Genomic DNA, 23002 nt, shown 5'->3' on the forward strand with positions numbered 1-23002 from the left:
AAATAGGAACCCAGGTTGTCCCATGTGATATGGCACCTGTTCTTCACAGTTTACTTTGAGCCAGGTGCATGAAGGTGTCAGATGTTTGTCCATTCAGGTTTTATAAAAATCATTTTTGATAATCCTATTGGATAAGCTGTGCGTGACGCATCTGTAATTTGTTTGCAAGTCTTCACCCTGAAGCTGAATCCCACCATCTAGAGAACACAGCACAGTACAGGTACTTCAGCCCACGATGTTGTGCTGACCCCTTAACTTGCTCCAAGATCAATCAAACCTTTCCCTCCCACATACCCCTTCATTTTTCTTTCATCCACATGCCTATCTAAGAATCTCCTAAATGTCCTTGGCAGTGCATTCCATGCACCAACCACTCTGTGTTTTTAAAAAAAAAACAAAAATACCAACCTCTGATATCCCATTTATACTTTTCCCTAAAACCTTAAAATTATGCCTTCTGGTATTAGCTATTTCTGATCTGGGAAAAATCTCTGGCTGTCTACTCGATCTATGCTCCTTATCATTTTTGTACAAGTCACCTCTCATCCTCCTTCACTCCAAAGACAAAAGTCCTAACTTGCTCAACCTATCCTCATAAGACAAGTGTTTACATTTCAGTGATTGAAAACTCTTCCTGGGATAGACTTTTTTTCCCCATTCTGTTTCATGAGAAAGAAACACAAGCAAAAATATAGAGGTTTATATTTCCACTTTCATGCATGCAAGGGTGTGTCTTTACCTTGGCACAGTGCAGTTATTGACCTTGAACTGAGTGTGTCATACTCATGTGAGTGCGGATCCAGAGATGCCCAAATTCGATTAATTGGCATTGATGGGTGTGAATGGTGGATGGTTTCTGTGCACAACAGAGTTGTGCTTTGGTTTACTTTTACCTCAGTGAAGGTACAAGATGCCAGGATATCTGGTGCTTCACATGGATTTTCTCTGTATTGGAAGCTCTTTCTTTCCATGCTATCCAATGGCTGTTTGATATTTTGCACAGTTTAAGGTGGCATGATTCAGCATGTTGACAATGGCTTTAGCTTATGGAGTACAGGTTCTCCACAGATGCACCAGGGTTCCATTCCTGAGAACTGTTCATAACTTGGACAGTTGGTGAGTTGGCAAACATTTGCTTGCACGTAAAGGCTGTACATAGTCAGGCATTCGTAAGCTGGGCAGGACCTATATGCTGAAAATGACCCTGGAAGTTACTTCACAAAGACCATGTAATGTAATTTTGGATGTAATCTGCATAATTCAGGAAAAACATACTTACGCAATAGGTACAGAAAATACTGGGAACATTCAGCAGGTTGTGACCACATTTCAGGTCAGAGACATCAGAACTGGGAGAGTGAAAACGAGTTTAACACTCGCAAAATGTTGGAGAGGAACTCAGCAGGACAGACAGCGTCTCTGGAAATGAATACACATTTGGTGTTTTAGGCTGAGACCCTTCTTCACAACTGGAAAAGAAGGGGGAAGAAGCCAGAATAAGAAGGGAGGCAAGGGGGGATGAAGTAAGAAGCTGGTGTCAAACTGCCTCTCTATCAGAGAACTTTAGGTTCAGGCCCAGGGAATAATTGTCAAACACAGTTTACTGAAAATTGCATACTGTTTATTAGCAAGCTTGTGTTGCTCAGTTGAACTACAGAGCCCTGCTCACAGAGCTTGAGAAAATCTGCAAATCAGGTGAGCACCCGAGTACTGTCTGGGGCTGCTGTTAAACAATTTGTTATCACGTACATACTCTGATAAGGGTACACAGCAGCTTTCTCATGCAACAAACACTTCTTTGTTCATACATTATTCTCACAGCGCAACTTGCCAAACTGCCAATAAGTCAGTTCGGTTTTAGCCCTTTTAGTTCTGCATATAATGGGAGGTGATAGGTGGAAAAACTAAAAGGCTGAAGAAGAAGGAATCTGATAGGAGAGGAGAGTGGACCATGGGAAGAAGGAGGGGTGCTGGGGGTGAGGAGACAAGAAGACACAAAAACGGAGTCAGAGTGAGGAATAGAAGAAGAGGGAAGGGGGAGGCAGAAAATTTACCAGGGGTTGGAGAAGTTGATAGTTTGAAAGCTACTCAGATGAAAAATGAGCTGTTGCTCCTCCAACCTGACTGGCCTCATTATGGAGCAGAGAAGGCCATGATTTGACATGTTGGAATGGGAATTAGAATTAAAATGGTTGGTCACTGGGAAATCCTGCACAAATCAGTTTTAGTTACAGGGAGGGGTGGATAGGATAAACAGAATAACTTTGATGGGAAGGAGTCAGGATTGAGAGGGGATGCTTGGAGGTCAATGACAAAATAGGCCAAAGTCAGCATGGTTTTCTCAAGGGCAAATCTTGCTTGACAAATCTGTTGGAATTCTTTGAGGAATAATAATCAGGATAGATAAAGGAGAATCAGTGGATATTGTATCCTTGAATTTTCAGAAGGCCGTTGACAAGGTGCCACACATGAGATGCTAAGCAAGCTAAAAGCCCATGGTATTACATGGATAGAGAATTGGCTGATTAGCAGGAGGCAGAGAGTGGGAATAAAGGGAGCCTCGTCTGATTGGCTTCCAGTAAATAGTGGTGTTCCACAGCGTTCTGTGTTGGGACCGCTTCTTTTACATTGTATGTCAATGATTTGGGTAATGAAATTGATGGCTTTGTTGCTAAGTTTGTGGATGATACGAAGACAAGTGGAGGGGCAGGTAGTGTTGAGGAAGTAGGGAGGCTGCAGAAAGGCTTAGACTGGGAGAATGGGCGTAAAGGTGGCAGGTGGAATATAGTATTGGGAAGTGTATGGTCATGCACTTTGGTAGAAGGATGAAAAGCATAGACTTTTTTCTAAACGGAGAGAAAATTCAAAAATTCAAGCTGCAAAGGGATTTGGAATTCCTTGTGCAGGATTCCCTAAAGGTTGATTACAGGTTGAACCAGTAGTGAGATTAGCATTCATTTCAAGAGGATTTGAATATAAAAGCAAGGATGTAATGCTGAATGAGGGTGGGGAGGGGTATAATCTCATTGAAGCCTATTGAATGTTAAAGGGCAAAGATAGAGTGGATATGAAGAGAGTATTTCCTTTGGTGTGGGAGTTTAGGACCAAAGGCCTTAAACAGAATGTTCGTTTAGAACAGGGACTTGGAGGAATTTCTATAGTTAGAGAGTGGTAAATCTGTGGAATTTGTTGCCACGCCACAAGTAGCTGTGGAGGCCAGGTCATATTTAAGGCGGAGGTTGATAGGTCTTGATTAGTGAAGGTATGAAAGGTTACAGTGAGAAGACAGGAGAATGGGGTTAAGAGGGACATGGATCAACCCTGATGAAATGGCAGAGCAGATTCGATGGGCTAAATGTTTTATGGTTTTATGGTTAAGCTGCAGGTGAAGACAGAGAGAGCAAATTTGAACCAAGGAACATAAAAGTGATTAAATGAAGTTAGTTGGAGAGAGAAGACAAAGACATGTAAGATCTGGGTAGATGGTAGCGTAATGGTTAATATAATGCCAATACAGCTCCAGTGACCTGAGTTCAATTATGCCGCTGTCTGTAACACGGGGTGTGTTCTCCCCATGAGCACATGGGTTTCCTCTGGGTGCTCCAGTTTCCTCCCACATTGTAAACATGTATGGTTTAGTAGGTTAATTGGTCAAATGATGTAATTGGGTGGCATGGGCTCATGGGATTGCAAGGCCCTGTTACTGTGCTGTATCTCTAAATAAAAAATATAACAGTTGCCCTTTATACAGGATGTGATTAATCACTAAATTACAAGAAGCTGCAAAATGTCAAGTTGTTGGAAGTGCCCAGCAGGTCAGAGCTGACAAATGGATAGAGGAAAAACTGGCCAATATCGTTGATGGAAGATGTACTGCAATGTGACTGTGTGTTGTTTTGTGTTTGGTGGTGGATGATTAAGCAGTTAATAAACAGGCTTCCTGAACATGCCCATCGTCAGTGATGATAGGGTGTGATTACTAAAGGCAAGGATGAAATACTTGTGATAATGTTCAGCTGGAAAAGCCAGCTTCTTTCTGATATCTCTGCCATCTTAAGAACCAGTCTCTAGCCAAAATGACTTGGTCAACCCTCAGTCATCAGGAATGCGTTGTCAATAATACTCTGAAGCAGCAAATATTTCCAATTTACTGGCTAAGGCGGCTTGCATAGCACCAATGATTGGAGTTCAATTCCACTGCTGTCAATAAGGAGTATATTCTCCCTGTGACCCTGAGGGTTTCCTTCTGCATTCTTCCACATTCTGAACATGTCATTTAAAGTAAAATTGTATAGGTATATGGACAGGTAAGGAATGGAGGGTTATGGGCTGAGTGGGACTAGGTGAGAGTAAGCATTCGGCATGGACTAGAAGGGCCAAGATGGCCTGTTTCTGTGCTGTAATTGTTATATGGTAAGGATCAATAAGTTGTTATCATGCTATGTTGGTGTTGAAAGTGTTATACTTGCAGGCTGCCTTTGACTCATGTACAGACGGTGGTTGTTAACACAAATGACACATTTCACTGTATGTTTCAATGTACATGTGACAAATAAAGCTAATCTTTTAAAAATCTCTTTTATCTTTTTGAATGTGGCTCCAGACATCAGCACTGTCTTGGCCTAGTGATGAAGAGCTGAATACCAAAGTTGATGTGACAGTAACTACATAAATAATTTTTGAAGTCAGATTTGTTATCAGAGATTTATATAATGTGAAATTTGTCATTTTGCAGCAGCGGTGTAGTGCAGACATAAACATAATCACTATGAATTACAAACACAGTCACAATTAAGGAAAGAATGACAAGGTAGTGTTCATAGACCAAAGCCTAATATTTAAAAAGCAAACTGCTCAAAGAACTCACGGGTTGAGCAGCACTTATGATGGGAGAAGGAATGGTTGGGTTGAGACCCTCTGGTGGTTTTATTTTTTGGCTCCAGATTCTAGCATCTTCAATCTCTTTTGTCTCTTTTGTCTGACAATTTTTTCAGCATAAAGTGTCCAGGCAATGGCCATCTTCAATCAGAGACATTCAGACCACTTGTCCTACACAGTCACCATATCCTCCAGCAGCAGTGTCCTGGGAGCTGCTGTTTCAAGACTCTTTAACGTAATTTCAGATACACAAGTGTAAAGGAGAACAAAATAATTGTTACTTCAGATCCGATAAAGCACAGAAAAATACCAAGACAGAGAACACAATAACTACAAATCCATAAGATAGCTTGTATTCATAGATTGATTGTATGTCCATAAGATAACAATAGGCACAGGGGTGTCTGTACATAAGGTGACTCTGACAGGAACTGATAAAGTAGTAGTGGTTGGGGGTGTGGAAAGGTGGGTTAGTTGGTGGAGGTGTTGATCAGCCTTACTGTTGGGGGAAGTAGTCTGGTGGTCCTGGCATGAATGCTGCATAGCCTCCCTGATGGGAGTGAAACAGTGCATGAGCAGTGTGGGTGGGATCCTGATATCACTGGCCCTTTTCTGGCACCTTTCTGAGTTTCTGCTGACCAGAAGCTCAGTTGGATCAGTCACACTCTGTGATCACAGAATTGAGTTGGCTTTCTGTAGCACTGACTCACTAAAGGCATCCAAGGTACAAGTTCAGAGTTGGTTTGGAATACTCTCCTTGTTCTTCCTTGTTCACAGAGGAAGGAAGACAAGGAGGTGGAAACTGGAATGTGCCTGTTGCTGCAATATCTTGTGTCTATACTCTAGTGAAAGAAAATTTTGTCGTGGCAGCACTATCTTGAGTATTTTTCTGCAGTTAGCCTTGGCTGAAGGGGCAGTGTGGTAATATAGCAGCTGCCATAATGCTTTACAGTGACTGTTGTAAGAATGTGGTTCAATTCCTGCTGCTGTCTGTAAGGAGTTTGTTGCTCTCCCTATGACTGCTTTGGTCTCCTCCAGGTGCACTGGGTTCCTTCCAGCATTCCTAATAGATATGGATTAGAAAGGGTTTATAAGTTGTGGGCATGCAATATTGGCATCGGAAGCATAAGCCCCCAGCATATCCTCGGACTGTGATCGTTGATGCAAACGATGCATTTCACTGTATGTTTAGATGTTTTGATGTACATGTGACAAATAAAGCTAATCTTTTGTGGCTACAAATGACTGATGTGCTTCCCACCATACGTTTTGCTGGTGGATGGAAAATAAATCATTTTCTGGGAGTGTACACTGACTAACACTTCACTGGGCCATCTCTCTCTGTTAGTCACATACTCTTTCACACACATTATCCTGTACCTGAGGATGTTGAAGTCAAGTTAAAGATGCTACATCTTCGAATAAATATTAGTCTTTGTATATTACAGGCATTTCTTAGTGCCAGCAACCATCGCCAGCATAGAATTCCATTGTTTCAGATGGTTGTTGTGGAATCGGTGTCTATGTAACAGATGCATGAGGGTGGTTTGCCCTTCTGTGGTCTGATCTGTAGCATAAAAAGGCAGCCATTGAAATGGCATCTGGGTGCTTTCACTGCTGGCTGCTTTTCAATCACACAAACCTACTGAAAGAAAGAATTATTAAAATCCATCATTTGTCAAATATGCCCTGAAGCATTTCATCTACACCAATTTTTTTTTAGATTAATAGCTTTGATGTGGGCAAATTTGTTGTCAAGATACATTGTTGGAACAGACCTACACTACCTTGTTTTAATGCCTCATTTTAAAGTTGACAATTGGGCACTATATTAAAAGAGCAGAAGTTATGCTTTCAACGTGTAGTTACACATGAAGGCACAACCTTCTGACTTGAAGTCAAGAGTGCTGCCATTCAAGTAACACTGCAAACACAAAGTTCCGCCAGAGGTTATTATTTGCGTTCCCCCATGGGAGTGAAATTTAATGATAAATCAGCCATGATGGAATGGGAGAGCAGACTCTGGGCCAAATGGCCTAATTCTGCTCCTATGCCCTATGGTCTTGTATTTGACATTCTGTATTACGCTGTTGATCTTGGTAGAAAATAATATGAAAGGCCATGTAGTGAAGTATTGTCCTTCAACTCTAGTGTAGAGTTGCTTGGAATTTGTAGCACAGAAACAGGCTATTCAGCTGAACTGTCCAGTGCTGATTGTTTGTTCTCCTCAGTATTCCCCCTCTACTTGATTCACCACCATCCATCAATGTGTTCTTTTATTCCTTTCACAGGGATTTTTTCCCTTTCACAAAGCTTTCTTTCATTTTTCTAACTACAATTCCTCTACATGGTAGCAGGTTGCTCAATGTAGCACTGTAGCGTCGCAGTTAGTGTAAAGCTTTACAGTGCGAGCAATTGGAAGATCAGGGTTCATTTCCCACCACTGTCTCTAAGGAGTTTGCACGTTCTTTCCATGACAGTGTGGGATTCCTCTGGGTGCTTCAGTTTCCTCGCACATTCCAAAGACATTATGGATTAGGGTTAGTAAGTTCTGGGCACGTTATGTTGGCACTGGAAGCATGGTGACACAATTATCCTTGCAGACTCGATTTGATGCATTAAAAGCATTTCACTCTACATTTCAATGTACATCTGACAAATAAAGCTTGTCCTTAAAACATAACAATTATCTTAGTAAAGAGGTTTGATTGATGATTGACTGTTATAGAACATAGTTAAGTTTATAACTGAATGGAATCATTCTTATATCTACCTTGTATCACGTTTTATTCTTAAAAAACTCTTTCATTAGGTCACCATTTTTTTTCCAGTGAGCCCCATTCTGTTCATTCACCTTGATCATGGTGCTTTTTAAATTTGAATGTCCTAATAGAGCTTCTTTGTACTTTCTCTAATGCTTTGCTATGTGTTGTATTAGACTGAGTCTACTCAAGAATGTCTGAGGTGTGTTTATTTGTTTAGTTAGACAGAAGTTTTGTTGTAGAAATGTCTGATCTAAATATTTTAGCACATCATGATTGTAGGCTAAAAAAAATAAATTCAAATATACAAGCTATTTATGTGCACTAAAGATATGCAACTAAGTAGTGAGCACACCATAATGCCATCGCAGATTAGCATGAAATGATTGTGTCATTGCTTCAACCCTTTGCTCCACCTTCCTTGTGGCACCTCACCTCTGATAAGTTTCTACCTAAATGGTAGCTAATAAAGGACCACAGGACTGTTCGACTTTTGTTGACTCCATTCCACAACCGATATCATCCTAGACCTAGTCATTGAATTCCTGTAAACAGCGATCAGCCTGTTGGAGGAATGATGTCTACTATATATCAAACTTGCTTGCATATGAGTACACTTGGAGAACAAGCTTCAGCTCACTCCCTCATGGAATTTTCTGAAAGAATCAGTCTTGCTCTCAACACTTAAAAGACAAAGGTTCTCTTCTACAAAACGTTGCTCCTGCTTTAGATATCCAAAGTAGGTGGTGATGCTGTAAAACATGGATCATTTTCCACCTCTGAACAAAGGCAGACACAGATGACATAATTCATCACTGCCTTTAGTATACTAGAGCAAACTTCAACTGAGAGAATGTGTTTTCTCAGTCTAAGACTAAGACCATAACCAAGGTCATGGTATATCTTTTTTAAAAGTCAAAGTTGAGTTTAAAACAAAAAAGTCTCCTGCATTGTAAACTGGCCATAGTATTGCCATACTGAGGTAGTGACCAAGTTGTGCAGGCTTGTTCAGGTTGAAGGGAGGTAGCTGTTCTTGAACCTGGTGGTCTGGGACTTCAGGCTTCTGTACCTCTTGGTGCTGCAAGAAAATAGCATGGCCTGGGTGGCTGACCCATTGATTTGTAATGTTGGGATTTTAGATAGTGGGTCTTCAAATGAGCAACTCAAATGAAGTTAGCTTGAATGTCAGTGTAAAAGTTCCTCTCCATGTTGTGTGTTGTTATTTTTTTACATTTCTGATGTTAATCATTACCTTAGGGGATGCAGAACAGGTTCTGTGATGTTCTTCCTGTGACTACTTGGGTTTTCCCTGGGTGCTTCAGTTTCCTCCCACATCCTAAAGATGCGCCGGTAGTTAGGTCAACTGGCTACTGTTCATTTATTTATTTATTGGAATACAGTGTAGAATAGGCCCTTCTGGCACTTCAAGCTGCGCCACCCAGCAATACCCCGATTTAGTCCTAGCTTAATCACAGGACAACTTACAATGACCAATTAACCTACTAACTGGTATGTCTTTGGACTGTGGGAGGAAACAGGAGCACCTGGAGGAAATTCACATGTTCATGGGGAGAACATACAAACACCTCACAGCAGGAACCTACTGTAAATTGTTCTTATGGTAAATGGCTGCAAGGAAAATCGGAAAAGAAATAATAAACATTGATTAGTGAGAATTGATTACAGAAGATTAATGGAAATTGAAGAGATACATATGAGAGCCGCAATGTTGGTGAAGGAAAGGAAACCTCTTTCTTTGAAGAAGCTTTGGAATGAGAAGACTCATCCTGAGAGCAGATGCAGTAGAGATGGGAGCTGAGAGAAGAGGATGGCATTTTTACAAGTGACGTGGTGGGAAGAGTAGCTATAGTCCAGGTTGCTGTGAGAATCCATGGGTTTATAAAAGGTATCAAGTAGATAAATTGTCTCCAGTGATAGAGACAAAGAGATCAAAAAAGGGGAGGGAGGTGTCGGAAATGGACCAGGTGAATTTGAGGGCAGGTTGGAAGCTGGAGGCAAAGTTGATGAAGTCAATGAGCTCAGCATGGGTGCAGGAAACAGCACCAGTGTAGTCATTGATGTAGCATGGGAAGCGTTGGGGAGTGGTACTGTTGTGGGCTTGGAACATAGACTGTTCCACGTAGCTAATGAAAAGGCAGGCATAGCTGGTACCCATGTGAGTACCCATGGCTACACCTTTTGTTTGAAGGAAGTGGAAGGAGACTAAGAAAAAATTATTGAGGCTCTGCCAGATGGAGGATAGTGGTGGTGGAGGGAAAAACTGATCTCCCTCCTGATACCTAACCTTGCAAGGAGAAAAATGCCACATCTGCCCTTACACATCCTCCATCACTACCATTCAGGGGTCCCAAACAGTCCTTCCTGATGAGGCGACATTTCACCTGAGAGTCCATTGGGGGTCATCTACTGTATCCGGTGCACCTGGTGTAGTCTCCAGTTTATCAGTGAGACCAGACGGAGAATGGGAGACTACTTTGTTGAACACCTATGCCAGAAAAAGCGGGATCTCCCTGTTGCCACACATTTCAATTCTGCTTCCGATTCCCATTCTAATATGTCAATCAATGGCCTCCTCTATAGCCACGATGAGGCCACACTGTGGTTGGAGGAGTAGCACTTTATATTCCATCTGGGTAGCCTCCAACGTGATGGCATGAACTTTAATTTCTTGAACCTCCAGTAATTGCCCCGCCTTTCACCATTCCCCATTCCTGTTTTCCTGCAGCATTTTGTGTGTGTTCCATGGGTGACATGTCATTGATAGTTGTTCAGAGACTTCTTCAGGTTGGCCTCTGGGTGAAGATATTGCCCCTCAACTTCTTCATTAATCACTTCCCCTGACTTAAACCTATGCCCTCTAATTCTTGATTCCTCAAACCTCAAAAAAACATTGGGTGCATTCACCTTGTCTCTCATGATTTTGTACTCCTTTTAAAAAAAGTCACCCCATGCACCACCAACTGCAGGTTCTCTTCAAGTTACCTACTATTCTGAGTTGGAAAAGTAGTTGGCATTACCTATTCATCACTGCATATAAATGTAATTATGCCCTTCCTAGTAGCACTGTGAGGGTACCTTCACCAGATGTAGTGCAATAGTTCAAGAAGATAGTTCCCTAGAATCTTAGCAAGGGCAATTTAGACTGGTGTTACAGTAACAATCCACACACATAAACAAATTATAACAGTGGGATAATGTAACAAACCATCTCTGTCTATAGAAGGAAGAAACGTTAAGATAAAAGGTCTTTGTGAGAGAGGTGTGGGGAGCTATGGAAATGGTAGAGGTAAAAATAGCCAGCAGAAATACTTCTCATCTTAAAAAAATGAAAATGCACTCAATGGCCACTTCATTAGGCACAGGAATGTAACCAGATGTGGTTTTTTGCTGTAGCCCATCCACCAAGGTTCCACGTGTTGGGTATTCAGAGATGGTCTGTTGTAATGTGTTGTCATCTGTTGTAATGCATGGAAATTTGACCTACTGTTGCCACCTTGTCAGCTTGAACCAGTCCGGTTGTTGTCCTCTGATCTCTCTCATTAATAAGGCATTTTGCCCTACAGGGTGGTTGTTTTTATAAACTCTGGAGACTGTTGTGAGTGAAAATCACAGAAGATCGGTTTCTGAGATACTGGCACCAACAATCATTCCATGATCAAAGTCACTCAGATCACATTTCTTCCCCCATTCCAATGTTTGGTCTGAACAACAACTGAACCTCTTGACCATGCCTGTGTGCTTTTATGCATTGAGTTGCTGCCACATGATTGGCTGACTAGATATTTGCATTAACGAGCTGGTGTGCATGTTTACATTAAGTGACCACTCAAGGTATATGTTGGAATGGAATTTGTATTTGGAAATGTTATTTTACTGGAATTTGAGAGTAATGAGTGTTTTAAAATAGAAGCTTTCCCTAAGTAGGTGATTAGAACTGATTGAACAAATCACATTTAATTTATTCACTCATATAGTTTCTTCATGCTGTCTAGTATGGTATTTAATTAGTAATCATTTTAACCATGATTTATGTGATGAATTAGCAGTGAGTGGAAAATTTATGCCAGATTTTTCACATTCCCAGCCTATATCAAAGCAGTTTTTTTAATGCATCTAAACTCTACTGAAAATCTAGAGCATGCTTTCCCCTCTATGCCACAAGTAATGTAGAATTTTCTCTACCCTTCACCGCCAGAAGAAAGCTGGAATTCTCGACTGCAGAATCCTCATAGCAATAAGTGAAAACTCAGAAATATGGAATTCCTTTCCTTGCTATTAAAATTCCGGAGGTTCCTCAGTGTCAACGTGCTACTTTTGAATATGGAATTCCTTTCCCTATTATCTCATTAGAATTCTGGAGGTTCCTCCTCGGAGGTCTGGATAAGCAGTGGTTAGTTTGTGCCTACAAGCTTTCAGAATGTCACTGTGGCTAGTACACAGAACACACATTAAGAAATTGCTGTTTTGCTCAATCAATGCATGTTGACATCAATGCTTCACTCAAGCCTCTTCTAACCTTCCTTATATTATCTCTTTGGTGACTCCCTTTGGTTAGCCAAGTTCTATGTTTTTAAACAGTGTCGGTAAAGGAAATTGCTTTCCTGAATTCCCTCTTGGTGATGTTCTGGTTTTGTGGCCTTCCACTTCAGCTTTTCCTGTTCCACAGAACAGTCTCTGCAAAGTCTTTGATAATTTTGAAGAGCTCTCTGAGGCACTACTCAACTTTCAGATTTGAAGAACAGTGTGCCAGCTGGTTCATACATAGAAACATAAAAAAACATACAACACAATACAGGCCCATCGGCCCACAAAGCTGTGCCAAACATGTCCCTACCTTAGAACTACCTAGGCTTTGCCCATAGCTTTCTATTTTTCTAAGCTCCATGTAGCCATCCAGGAGTCTCTTAAAAGACCCTATCATTTTCACTGCTGCCACGCACTCAGCATTCTCTGCATAAGAAACTTACCCCTGACATCTCCTCTGTACCTACTTTCCAGCATTCTCTCCCTTCAGTTCTGACCCAAGTTCGATAGTGTGCCAGCATCAGTTTGTTTGTTTGCCAGCCATGCTCAAGTGGGGCACGGTAGCATAGCAGTTAGCACATTGCTTTACGGTGCCAGTGACCTGGGTTCAATTTTCCCGCCATTGCCTGTAAGGAGTTTGTATGTCTCCTCATGACCATGTGGATTTCCTCTGGGTGCTCCGGTTTCCTCCCACATCCCAAAAGCATATGAGTAGGTAGGTTAATCGGTCACATGGAAGAAATTGGGTGGTCGCGCTCTTTGGGAAATGCAATAGAAAAACTTATTTGCAGCTGCATCAGAGGTACGCACATAGCATCAAAATCACAAACATAAATACAATTTCTGCAAGAAAGTACACCATTAGTCCATCTTAGTGCAAAGAAATTAAAGTGCCGCTGACCAAATAGTTGAGGGGAAGTAGCTGTTCCTGGCAACACAGCAGGCCAGGCAGCATCTATAAAGAGAAGCACTGTCGACGTTTCGGGCCGAGACCCTTTGTCAGGACGAAGGCCTGGCCTGCTGTGTTCCACCAGCATTTTGTGTGTGTTGTTTGAATTTCCAGCATCTGAAGATTTCCTTGTGTTAGCTGTTCCTGAACCTGGTGGTGTGGGACTTCAGACTTCTGTACCTCTTATTTGATGGTGGCTGCAAGGAGATGGCATGGCCCAGATGGTAGTATGTGTTCCATGCAGCTACCGCTCTCTGGAGAAAAAACAAAAACCTACCTCTGACATCCCCCTCCCCATACTTTCTTCCAATCACCTTAAAATTATGCCCCCTCATATTAGCCATTTTCGCCTTGGGAAAAAAAGTCTTTGGCTGACCACTCTATCTCTGTTTTTTAAACATGAGGAAATCAGCAGACGCTGGAAATTCAAGCAACACACACCAAATGCTGGTGGAATGCAGCAGGCCAGGCAGCATCTATAGGAAGAAGTATAGTCGACACGTTTTGGGCCGAGACCCTTTGTCAGGAGTACAAAGGTTCTCGGCCCGAAGCGTCGACTGTATTTCATCCTATAGATGCTGTCTGGCCTGCTGTGTTCCATCAGCATTTGGTGTGTGTTGCTATATCTATGTTTCTTATCATTTTGTGCAGCTTTATCAAATACACCTCTCAGCCTCCTTCGCTTGAAAGCTAGCCTTAGCTAACTCAACCATCCTCAGAAGCATTCTGGTAAATCTCCTCTGCACCCCGTCTAAAGTTTCCACATCCTTCCGATAATGAGATGACCAGGCAGAACACAATACTCCAAGTAAGTATTTCTTGTTGGGTCAGCACCTTCTGTCAATATTGCCACTGGTGGTGGGCAATGTGACTATGATGTATTGAGCAGGGTCCACTGCTCTGCAATTCTTATGTCCCTGCATATTTGAACTGCCATTACAGACCATGATGCAACCAGTTATAATATTTCAACAGTGCATTTGTAGAAGTCTGTTCATTTGTTCAGTGACAAGCTGAACCTCCTTAAACTCCTAAGAAAGCGGAGGGATTTGAGCCAGGATGGGATGGTGAGCTGCAAGTGTAAATTTCATTACTGACTCAATGTTCTTTGAAGAGTGTGACAAGGGAGTGGAGGGATAACATTAGCCTCTGCCTGGAGGTGTTTCTTGATTGCTGGTTTAAAGTTAGTCTTGGTGTTGCAATCGGCTAAATACAAGGCCTTCACCCAGGCCAGGGGAGACTTCTCTGGATCTGGTGTCAATTTTAACTTGCAGAAGGAGTATGATATTGCTCAAATGTTGTCAGGTAAAAAAACAAGTAAGTTAGGCACTGGTCTTTATAATTTAAAAAAACTGAGAAAGCCTCCAGTTCTGAAGTCATCTTTGTAAATTTTGTTATTTTATGCTTTATATTCTATTTGTCATGGTCGGCCGAGTTCTAATATAGAATTAGTATAGCGTCTAGATATTTCAATTCTCCTTCTCTAGAAGTAAACTTCAGAGCTCAGTTTGAATTAATTGTGGCCTTGGTGACCTGCATCAACAACTTTTACAGGTTTGTATATGTACGTTCCCAGTTTCCTTGGCTCCTCTAGCCTGTTAGATTCTTAATGAACAACTAATACTTTACCATAGGCTCAAGGATAGCTTATACCCTGCTGTTATTAGACTTTAGTATGGATTTCTTATACGATAAGACGGACTCTTGGCCTCACGATCTACCTCGTTATGACCTTGCACTTTATAGTTTACCTTAACTACAGTTTCTTTGTTGTTTTTTATTCTGCATTGTTATTGTTTTACCTCATTCTAGCTCAATGTACTATGAAATAATTTGATCTGTATGGATAGTATGCAAGACAAGCTTTTCACTGTAACTTGGTGCAATAATAAACCAATACCAATATGACATACTTGTATTGAAACTCATTAAATATTACTTGTCTGTGCTTCAAGTTTCCAATGCATAAATAATCTGTTCTTGTGAACATAACAATATAAAATAAAAGCAGGTGTAGGATATTCAACTTGTAGTGCCTGTTGTACCATTCAGTGAACATGACTGATCTTTCTCAACTCCACTCATCTCCCCAGTCCTTTGATTCTTTTGGTATCTAAAGATATATCAAACTGTTGTGACAGAATGCTATAGCACAGAAAGAGGCCCTGAGGCTCATCTAGTCCATGCCAAACTGTTATTTAGCAGCAATAGACCATAGCCCTCTATACCCCTCCCATCCATGTACAAACCTCTCTGAAAGTGCAATGAACTGGCATCTACTACTTCTGCTAGCATCTCATTTCACATTCATATCACCCTCTGAGTAAAGAAACTCCCCCTCAGTCTCACCTTAAATATTTCACCTTTCACCCTTAACTTATGACTTCTAATTCTAGTGTCACCCAACATCAATGGAAAAAGCCTATCTATAACTCTCATAATTTTCTACATCTCTATCGTTCTCCGATGCTCCAGGGAATAAAGTCCTAATTTACACAGACCTTTCCTTCTAGTTCAGGTCCTCAAGTTCCAGCAACATTCTTGTTAATATTCTCTGTACTCTTTCAATCTTACTGATACCTTGGTGGTGAAGAGATAAAATTAGCTAGGATACCAATATCCTTTACATCTTCCTTACAGGGCAGTTGGGGCTTAGCACCTTATCTGAAACTGCTTCTGATAGTGCAGCCCTTTCTCAATATTAGTCTTGGGAAGTCACCCACATTTTATGTTCCTCTCTGGTGGCTGTGATGAACCTAAAATGCATTTCTGTGCTAGCTAACAAATCATAAAAGGAAGTTTACATTCCTCATAGTTTTCTTTGAACAAATTTCTACACTAACCTATAAACAGACTTGAGATGTTTGTACTAAGATAAAGGATGGGATGTTTCCTGAACACTGATTTTGAAAAATTACCAAGCTGGTTGCTACTTGTTCAAATGTACAAATGTAAAAAATGCATTTGCTCAAAAGCAATTCAAATATGACAGATTTTTACATTTATGACTGATAGTGTCATTGTTATAATTTGGATGACATTCTATAATTCTCTACAGAAAGCATTGTAAAAACTCTATTTTTTACTCTTTCCAATTTTCTCCTCTCTCATCTTGCAGGTATTGATTGGCATTGAGAATAATTCCATGGATGTCAGTCATTCTGCAGTAATTCGTCCAAGTGGCCATTCATCATGTGTAAACCTGGATGGTGAGTGAGTTTTGGCAGACAATTTTAGATGATTTCAGATTCAGATTTATTTATTTATGACGTACCGTACATTGAAATATGTAATTACATCTTTTGCGTGAACAATCAACACAGCCCATCCTTAGGATGTCTGTAAGTGTCGCCATACATTCTGGTGCCAGTTTTTGGTGGGGGAGGACACAATAAAATGACCTAATCCTGTTCTTAATCAGAAATGAAAGATATTTGAGGTAAATTAGATTAGCTCTTCAATGTAGAGTGAATCCCATTATAGGAATAATTATGGCAAATTGCTGCTTGTTTCTTGAAGTCTAATAATGTACACTTTTAATTTATATTCAGTTGTAATCCAAATGCATTTATTTATTTAGTGATATAACACAGAGTAGACTCTCCTAGCACTTCAAGACATGTGCCCCCGGCAACCCACGACAACCTGAATTAACCCTAACCTGATCAAGGAACAATTTACAGTGACCAATTAACCTACCTGGTACGTCTTTGGACTGTGGGAGGAAACCGGAGCACCCGGGGAAAACTCTCACATTCCATGGGGAGGACGTACAGAGACTCTTCACAGACTTTCTGAGAAGGCTCGTTTCCACTTTTTTAGCAATGGCTGATTTGGGTGTGTTTGTTGTTGAAACTTTTTTCCAGATGTTTATTATATCTAGAGTGCATTTTCACTAAACTAATCCCATTGTATATTTACTCTCTGAAATTCCTGGTACTAAATCAATGCAAGATGGGTTTAGCCTTACCTCAGTGCTTAGAACATAAAACGTATCACAGCAGAGGCCTTTTTAACCTCCTCTAAAATCAATCTAACCCTTTCCTTCCCTAGAGCCCATTTTTCTTTAATCTATGTGCCTGTCTAAGATTCTCTTAAATGTCTCTAATAGATCTACCTTTAACATAATCCGTGGCACTGTGTTCCATGTTTCTACCGCTCTCTTTGGTTTAAAAAAAAACTACCTTTGACATCTCCCTTCTCCAATCACTTAAAATTATGCCTTCTCGTATTAGCCATTTTCACCCTGGGAGAAAAAAACATCCCTAGCTGTCCACTCTATCTATGCCTCTTATCATCTTGTACCCCTCTATCAAGTCACCTCTCATCCTCCTTTGCTCCAAAGAGAAAAACCCCAGCTCACTCAACCTATCCTCATAAGACATACTTTATAATCCAGGCAGTATCCTGGTGAATCTCCTCTGCACTTTAGTTAAAGCTTCCAAACCCTTCCTATAATGAGATGACCAGAACCGAACACAATACTCTAAGTGTGGTCTAACCAGAGTTTTATGGCTCATAAGCTCAATTGCCCAACACTCCATAGTCCTTGTTTTGTTGGGTGTTTTTATTTTGGAAAACATCCTTCAGAACGTCATTGGATAAAACATTCTGTTTCATTGGAAGATATTTATTCTTGTGTCAGATCTTTATGCTTTCAAGAAGGCAAGTTTTTGTGCTTTGCTCATTTTCTTTTAGTTTATTTTTGGGATCTGGGCATTGTGATAAAGATAGCATTTATTGTCCATTTTTGATTGCCCTTCAGAGAGAGTGGTGGTGAGCTGCTTTCTTGAACCACTGCTGTACTGGTGAAGGTGCTTCTCAGTGCTGTTCAGACCTAGCATCGATGAAGGACTGCAATACATTTCTCAGCCAGGATGTTGTGCGACTTTGACGAGAACTTGCAGGTGTGGTGTTCCCCTGTACCTGTTGTCCTTGTCCATCTTGATGGTTTGGAAGGCGCTGTTGAAGTGAACCTTGAATAGGTGGCTGGTTTCCATGGTGTTCTTTGTGTTGTAGGCAGTGTGAATGTCCTTTTTCCTTTTTTTTGGTTAACTTGTCTTGAAATCAGGAAACAGGTTGTGCCAGCAGTTAATCACGTAGTAAATGGAGATGTATTTTGTATGCTTTAAAACAGGTTACACCCCAGCCACTTGGGTCAAATGCTGCCTTGAGGTCACATTCCTCATCTCTAAAACCAAAGGTTAATACTTTGTTCCATAGCAGCTCCATAACATTAAAGATGCGTCATTCACTATGAAATTCTTTGTCAAATTCTGAATCCAGTTTCAAAAGGTTATTAAAGATTAATATTAAAGATTAACTTTATTTGTCACATATACGTTGAAACACCAAAACATACTATGAAATGTATCAATTGCGTCAAAGACCAACACAGTCTGAGGATCTGCAGGGGGATGTCTGCAAGTGTTGCCATGCTTCTGGTGCTGACACAGCATGTCCACAATTACTAATCTTTACTAATTCGTATGCCTTGGTAATGTGGGGGGAAGCCAGAGCACCTGAAGGAAGCCCATGCAGTCACAGGCAGAACGTACAAATTATTGACATACAACATTGGAACTGAAGCCATGTACTGGCGCTAAAATAGCATTGCCTAACTGTTGTGCGACCCCACTGCTTCATGGTTATGGTAGTATGAACCCTTCTTCTGAGTTAGGTTATTCCTGAAAATCATTTGAGCAACACCAGGAAAACATTAAATGTTTCTGTGAGCTTCTGCCTAAGTTGACAATATATTTTTGCCTGCGGTAGATGTTCATAATGGTTTCTAAATGGACCCAGTGAATTAAATATTTTGCCGCGATCAGTTAGAACACTAAAAGGAATGCTACCATTTATATAATTGTTTTTGATATGCTAGCAAAAAGAAGAGGTTAATTTTGGACGTATCAGCAATTGAGTAATGTAAAAATCCTTCCTAAACAAAAGATTATTGACATCATTGTAAATAGTATTTTTTTGAATAGCTTTCTATTACGTTTATCCTATGTAGATCTTGGAACAGTTATTGTGTAGATATATTTCCAATTCTCTTTTTTTTGTTGAGGCTATTTTAAATCAGTTTAGTTCTAAGTAGAGTCTTCTGTTTTTGTGGAAAGATGGATTTATGTTTTCTATAATGTATAGATAATCTTCAAAAGCAAACTAGAGATATAGTCACACTGAAAATTATAATCTTTGTAAAAATGGGAAGGAACTCCCTTTAAAAATAAGACCTATTTGCCTTGTAACCTTTAATAAGGAAAATGACCTTGTAATAAATTGAGAAATATGTTCATATTAACACTGTTTGTTTTCTTTTCAAAAGATCACTCAGGATAATTAAAATTACTGTGAATCTTCACTGCTTTTCTGCCAATCTGCTTAACTTCTTCAATAATTCTGTATTAATTTCCTGTTTTCCCTGTTCGGCATGATGTCTCCTTGCATTTAATTTCCTTCCTTGTGCTGCCGATTTCTATCTAAATTGACTTTACTCATATAAAATTGGATTACAAAGCCAGTTTACAAAGCCTGATTCTACAAAGCCTTTATCTCGTCTGCCAAGACTAACATTCTTTTACTAAATTTGTAAAATTCAACTTTGCTTAAGACTTGTTTGTTTCTTTTGCTTGTTTTTCATGAAGACACAAGAGATTTTGTAGGTGCTGGAAATCTGGACCAACAGACACACACTGCTGGATGAACTCCAGGTTGGGCAGCATCTAGGAGGGAAATGAACAGTTGACATTTTGCAACCGTTAAAGACCTATTGAGCGGTCTTAACCTGAAATGACTGTCCATTTCCCTCTATAGTGTCTGCCCTGTTGTGTTCCTTCAGTGGTCTGTGTTTTGTTTTTTTTTGTAACTTTGCCCAAATTATTGCAAGCTTAACGTATGAGGAGCGTTTGATAGCTCTGGGACTGTACTCACTGGAGTTTAGAAGAATGGCGGGGGGAGGGGGGATCTCATTATAACCTCTTGAATATTGAAAGGCCTAGATAAAGTGGACATAAAGAAGATGTTGTGGCGACCCACTTTCTGCTCAGGCGAACCGGCTCACAAATAGCCAGCGCGTGGGGGGAGACTTTGGTAATGCACCTTCGATGTCATTTCCACTAGGGATTAAATGTCAGCACCGCGAAGTTTGAATAAACTAGTCTTGAAACGACTTAAATAACGCGTGTCGTTATTTCAGCGCTGTGTGTAGCACATCGCTACATTGGTGACCCCGATGGTCCAAACGGGATTTGGACCAAAGATGACTGACTCTTCATCTGTTCAAGCAGTTTCGCTAAAATTGCCAACTTACTGGACGCTGCGACCATGCGTGTGGTTTAGCCAAGCAGAAGCCCAGTTCCAGATTTGGCAGATATATAACATATAACCATATAACAATCACAGCATGGAAACAGGCCATCTTGGCCCTCCTAGTCCGTGCCGAACCCTTAATCTCACCTAGTCCCACCTACCCGCACTCAGCCCATAACCCTCCACTCCTTTCCTGTCCATATACCTATCCAATTTTACCTTAAATGACACAACTGAACTGGCCTCTACTACTTCTACAGGAAGCTCATTCCACACAGCTATCACTCTTTGAGTAAAGAAATACCCCCTCATGTTTCCCTTAAACTTCTGCCCCCTAATACTCAAATCATGTCCTCTAGTTTGAATCTCCCCTACTCTCAATGGAAACAGCCTGTTCACGTCAACTCTATCTATCCCTCTCAAAATTTTAAATACCTCGATCAAATCCCCCCTCAACCTTCTACGCTCCAATGAATAGAGACCTAACTTGTTCAACCTTTCTCTGTAACTTAATTGCTGAAACCCAGGTAACATCCTAGTAAATCCTCTGATTCCACGAGTTACTACCACGTGGTGAGCGCCCTCGACCAGGAGACGGCCGCCCAGGTTGCGGATTTCATACAGTCGCCCCCGGAAGAGGGCAAATATGAAGCATTCAGAGCACTGCTCATTGAGACCTTTGGCCTCTCATGGCGTGAGCGGGGTGCCCACCTGCTTCACCTGGATGGTTTGGGAGACAGACTGCCATCAGCATTGATGAACGAGATGCTGTCCCTGGCTGACGGACACAAGCCTTGCCTCACGTTCGAGCAAGGTTTCCTAGAGCAACTGCCCGAGGACATATATCTGCTGCTGGTCGACGCAGATTTCAGCGACCCCCGGAAGGTGGCGGCCCGGGCAGACATGCTGTGGAAAGCCAAGAGGGAGAGTGTGGCGTCCGTTGGTCAGATTACCAGGCCATGTGCCCAACAGCAGACCCAACCAGGCCCGGCAGTGGGGCGCACACAACACAGAGGCAGGAGTGAGGAGGCCAGTGAACAGTGGTATTTCTACCACCAGTGGTGGGGCACAAAAGCCCGCCATTTTCGCCTGCCCTGCCAGGGCCAGGACCGGGGCCAGCTGCCGCTAATGACTATGGCTTGTACGTCTGTACGTCTGGGACAACCAGTCGGGACGCCGCTTCTTGGTCGACACCGGAGTGGAGATCAGCGTCTTGCCCCGATGGGGTACGACACCCGCAACAGGAAGCCAGGACCCACCCTGAGGGCCGCAAACGACAGCATGATACAGACTTATAGCACCCCCACAGTGCAGCTGCAGTTCGTTACTTCACACTGGCTGCGGTGGCCCAACTACTCCAGGGGGCGGACTTCTTGTGAGCTCGCAGCCTGCTGGTCGACTTGCAAGGGAAAAGACTGGTATATGCTGAGACTTTCCAGACGTTCTCCCTGGGTGAAGCCAAGTTGCCGGCCCCACACCTGGACTCCATCATGCTGTCGGACAATGAATTCACCAAAATCCTGGCGGAATTTCCATTGATTCTGGCACCACAGTTCACAGCAGCCATGCCCAGACACGGAGTTCAGCACCACATTCCGACCCAGGGTCCACCCTTCCACGCCTGAGCACGAAGGCTCCCCCCGGAAAAGCTCCGCCTGGTGAAGGAGGAGTTCAAGAGGATGGAGGAATTGGGGATCGTAAGAAGGTCCAACAGCCCATGGGCCTCCCCCCTGCACATGGTGCCCAAAGCAGCCGGGGGTTGGAGATCATGCGGCGACTACCGCAGACTGAACAAGGCTACCACTCCAGACCGCTACCCTGTGCTGCACATACAGGACTTTGCAGCAAACCTGCACGGGGCAAGAATCTTTTCCAAAGTAGACCTCGTCCGGGGATACCATCAAATCCTGGTGCACCCTGAAGACATCTCTAATGGACACGACCTGGACTTTGCGTTCATCTATTTGGACGACATCCTTATAGCCAGCAGTTGTCGTCAGGAGCATCTGTCCCACCTCCACCAGCTCTACTCCCGCCTGAGTGATTTTGGCCTTATGATCAACCCGGCCAAATGCCAGTTCAGTCTCGATACCATTGACTTCCTGAGCCACAGGATTACCAAAGACGGGGCAACACCTCTGCCCGCCAAGGTAGACGCGATCCGCCACTTTGCCCGGCCCAACACAGTCAAAGGCCTGCAGGAGTTCGTTGGTATGGTGAACTTCTACCACCGTTTCCTCCCCTCAGCAGCCCATATCATGCACCCTTTGTACACCCTGATGTCGGGTAAAGGCAAAGACATTACTTGGGATGAGAAGGCCACGGCCGCTTTCGTTAAAGCCAAAGAAGCCTTGGCAGATGCCACGATGCTGGTGCACCCCAGAACGGATGTTCCAACCGCCCTCACGGTGGACGCATCCGACACAGCAGTCGGTGGGGTGCTGGCGCAGCTCATCGAGGGGCGCTGACAACCCCTGGCGTTCTTCAGCAAGCACCTACGACCACCCGAACTCAAGTACAGTGCTTTCGACCGGGAGCTGTTGGCACCGTATCT

General features: G+C 42.2%; 1 protein-coding gene and 1 long non-coding RNA gene across 3 annotated transcripts in view; one reads left to right on the forward strand and one right to left on the reverse strand.

Annotated features, from left to right (window-relative positions):
- Nucleotides 1–1307: 1307 nt before the first annotated feature.
- LOC132398318 (uncharacterized) overlaps nt 1308–23002 on the reverse strand; it is a 67418-nt gene continuing 45723 nt past the window's right edge. The window contains exon 3 of the long non-coding RNA XR_009513615.1: nt 1308–6523. This is a non-coding gene — a long non-coding RNA (uncharacterized LOC132398318). The remainder of the gene's footprint in view (nt 6524–23002) is intronic.
- osbpl8 (oxysterol binding protein-like 8) overlaps nt 13901–23002 on the forward strand; it is a 227818-nt gene continuing 218716 nt past the window's right edge. For both annotated transcript variants that reach the window (XM_059977553.1, XM_059977554.1), the window contains exons 1-2: nt 13901–13942; nt 16253–16343. In XM_059977553.1, the coding sequence (XP_059833536.1) occupies nt 13916–13942; nt 16253–16343 (118 nt within the window). In that variant the 5' untranslated portion in view covers nt 13901–13915. The remainder of the gene's footprint in view (nt 13943–16252; nt 16344–23002) is intronic.

This window comes from Hypanus sabinus, chromosome 8, assembly GCF_030144855.1.
Source record: "Hypanus sabinus isolate sHypSab1 chromosome 8, sHypSab1.hap1, whole genome shotgun sequence".
Taxonomy (NCBI): domain Eukaryota; kingdom Metazoa; phylum Chordata; class Chondrichthyes; order Myliobatiformes; family Dasyatidae; genus Hypanus; species Hypanus sabinus.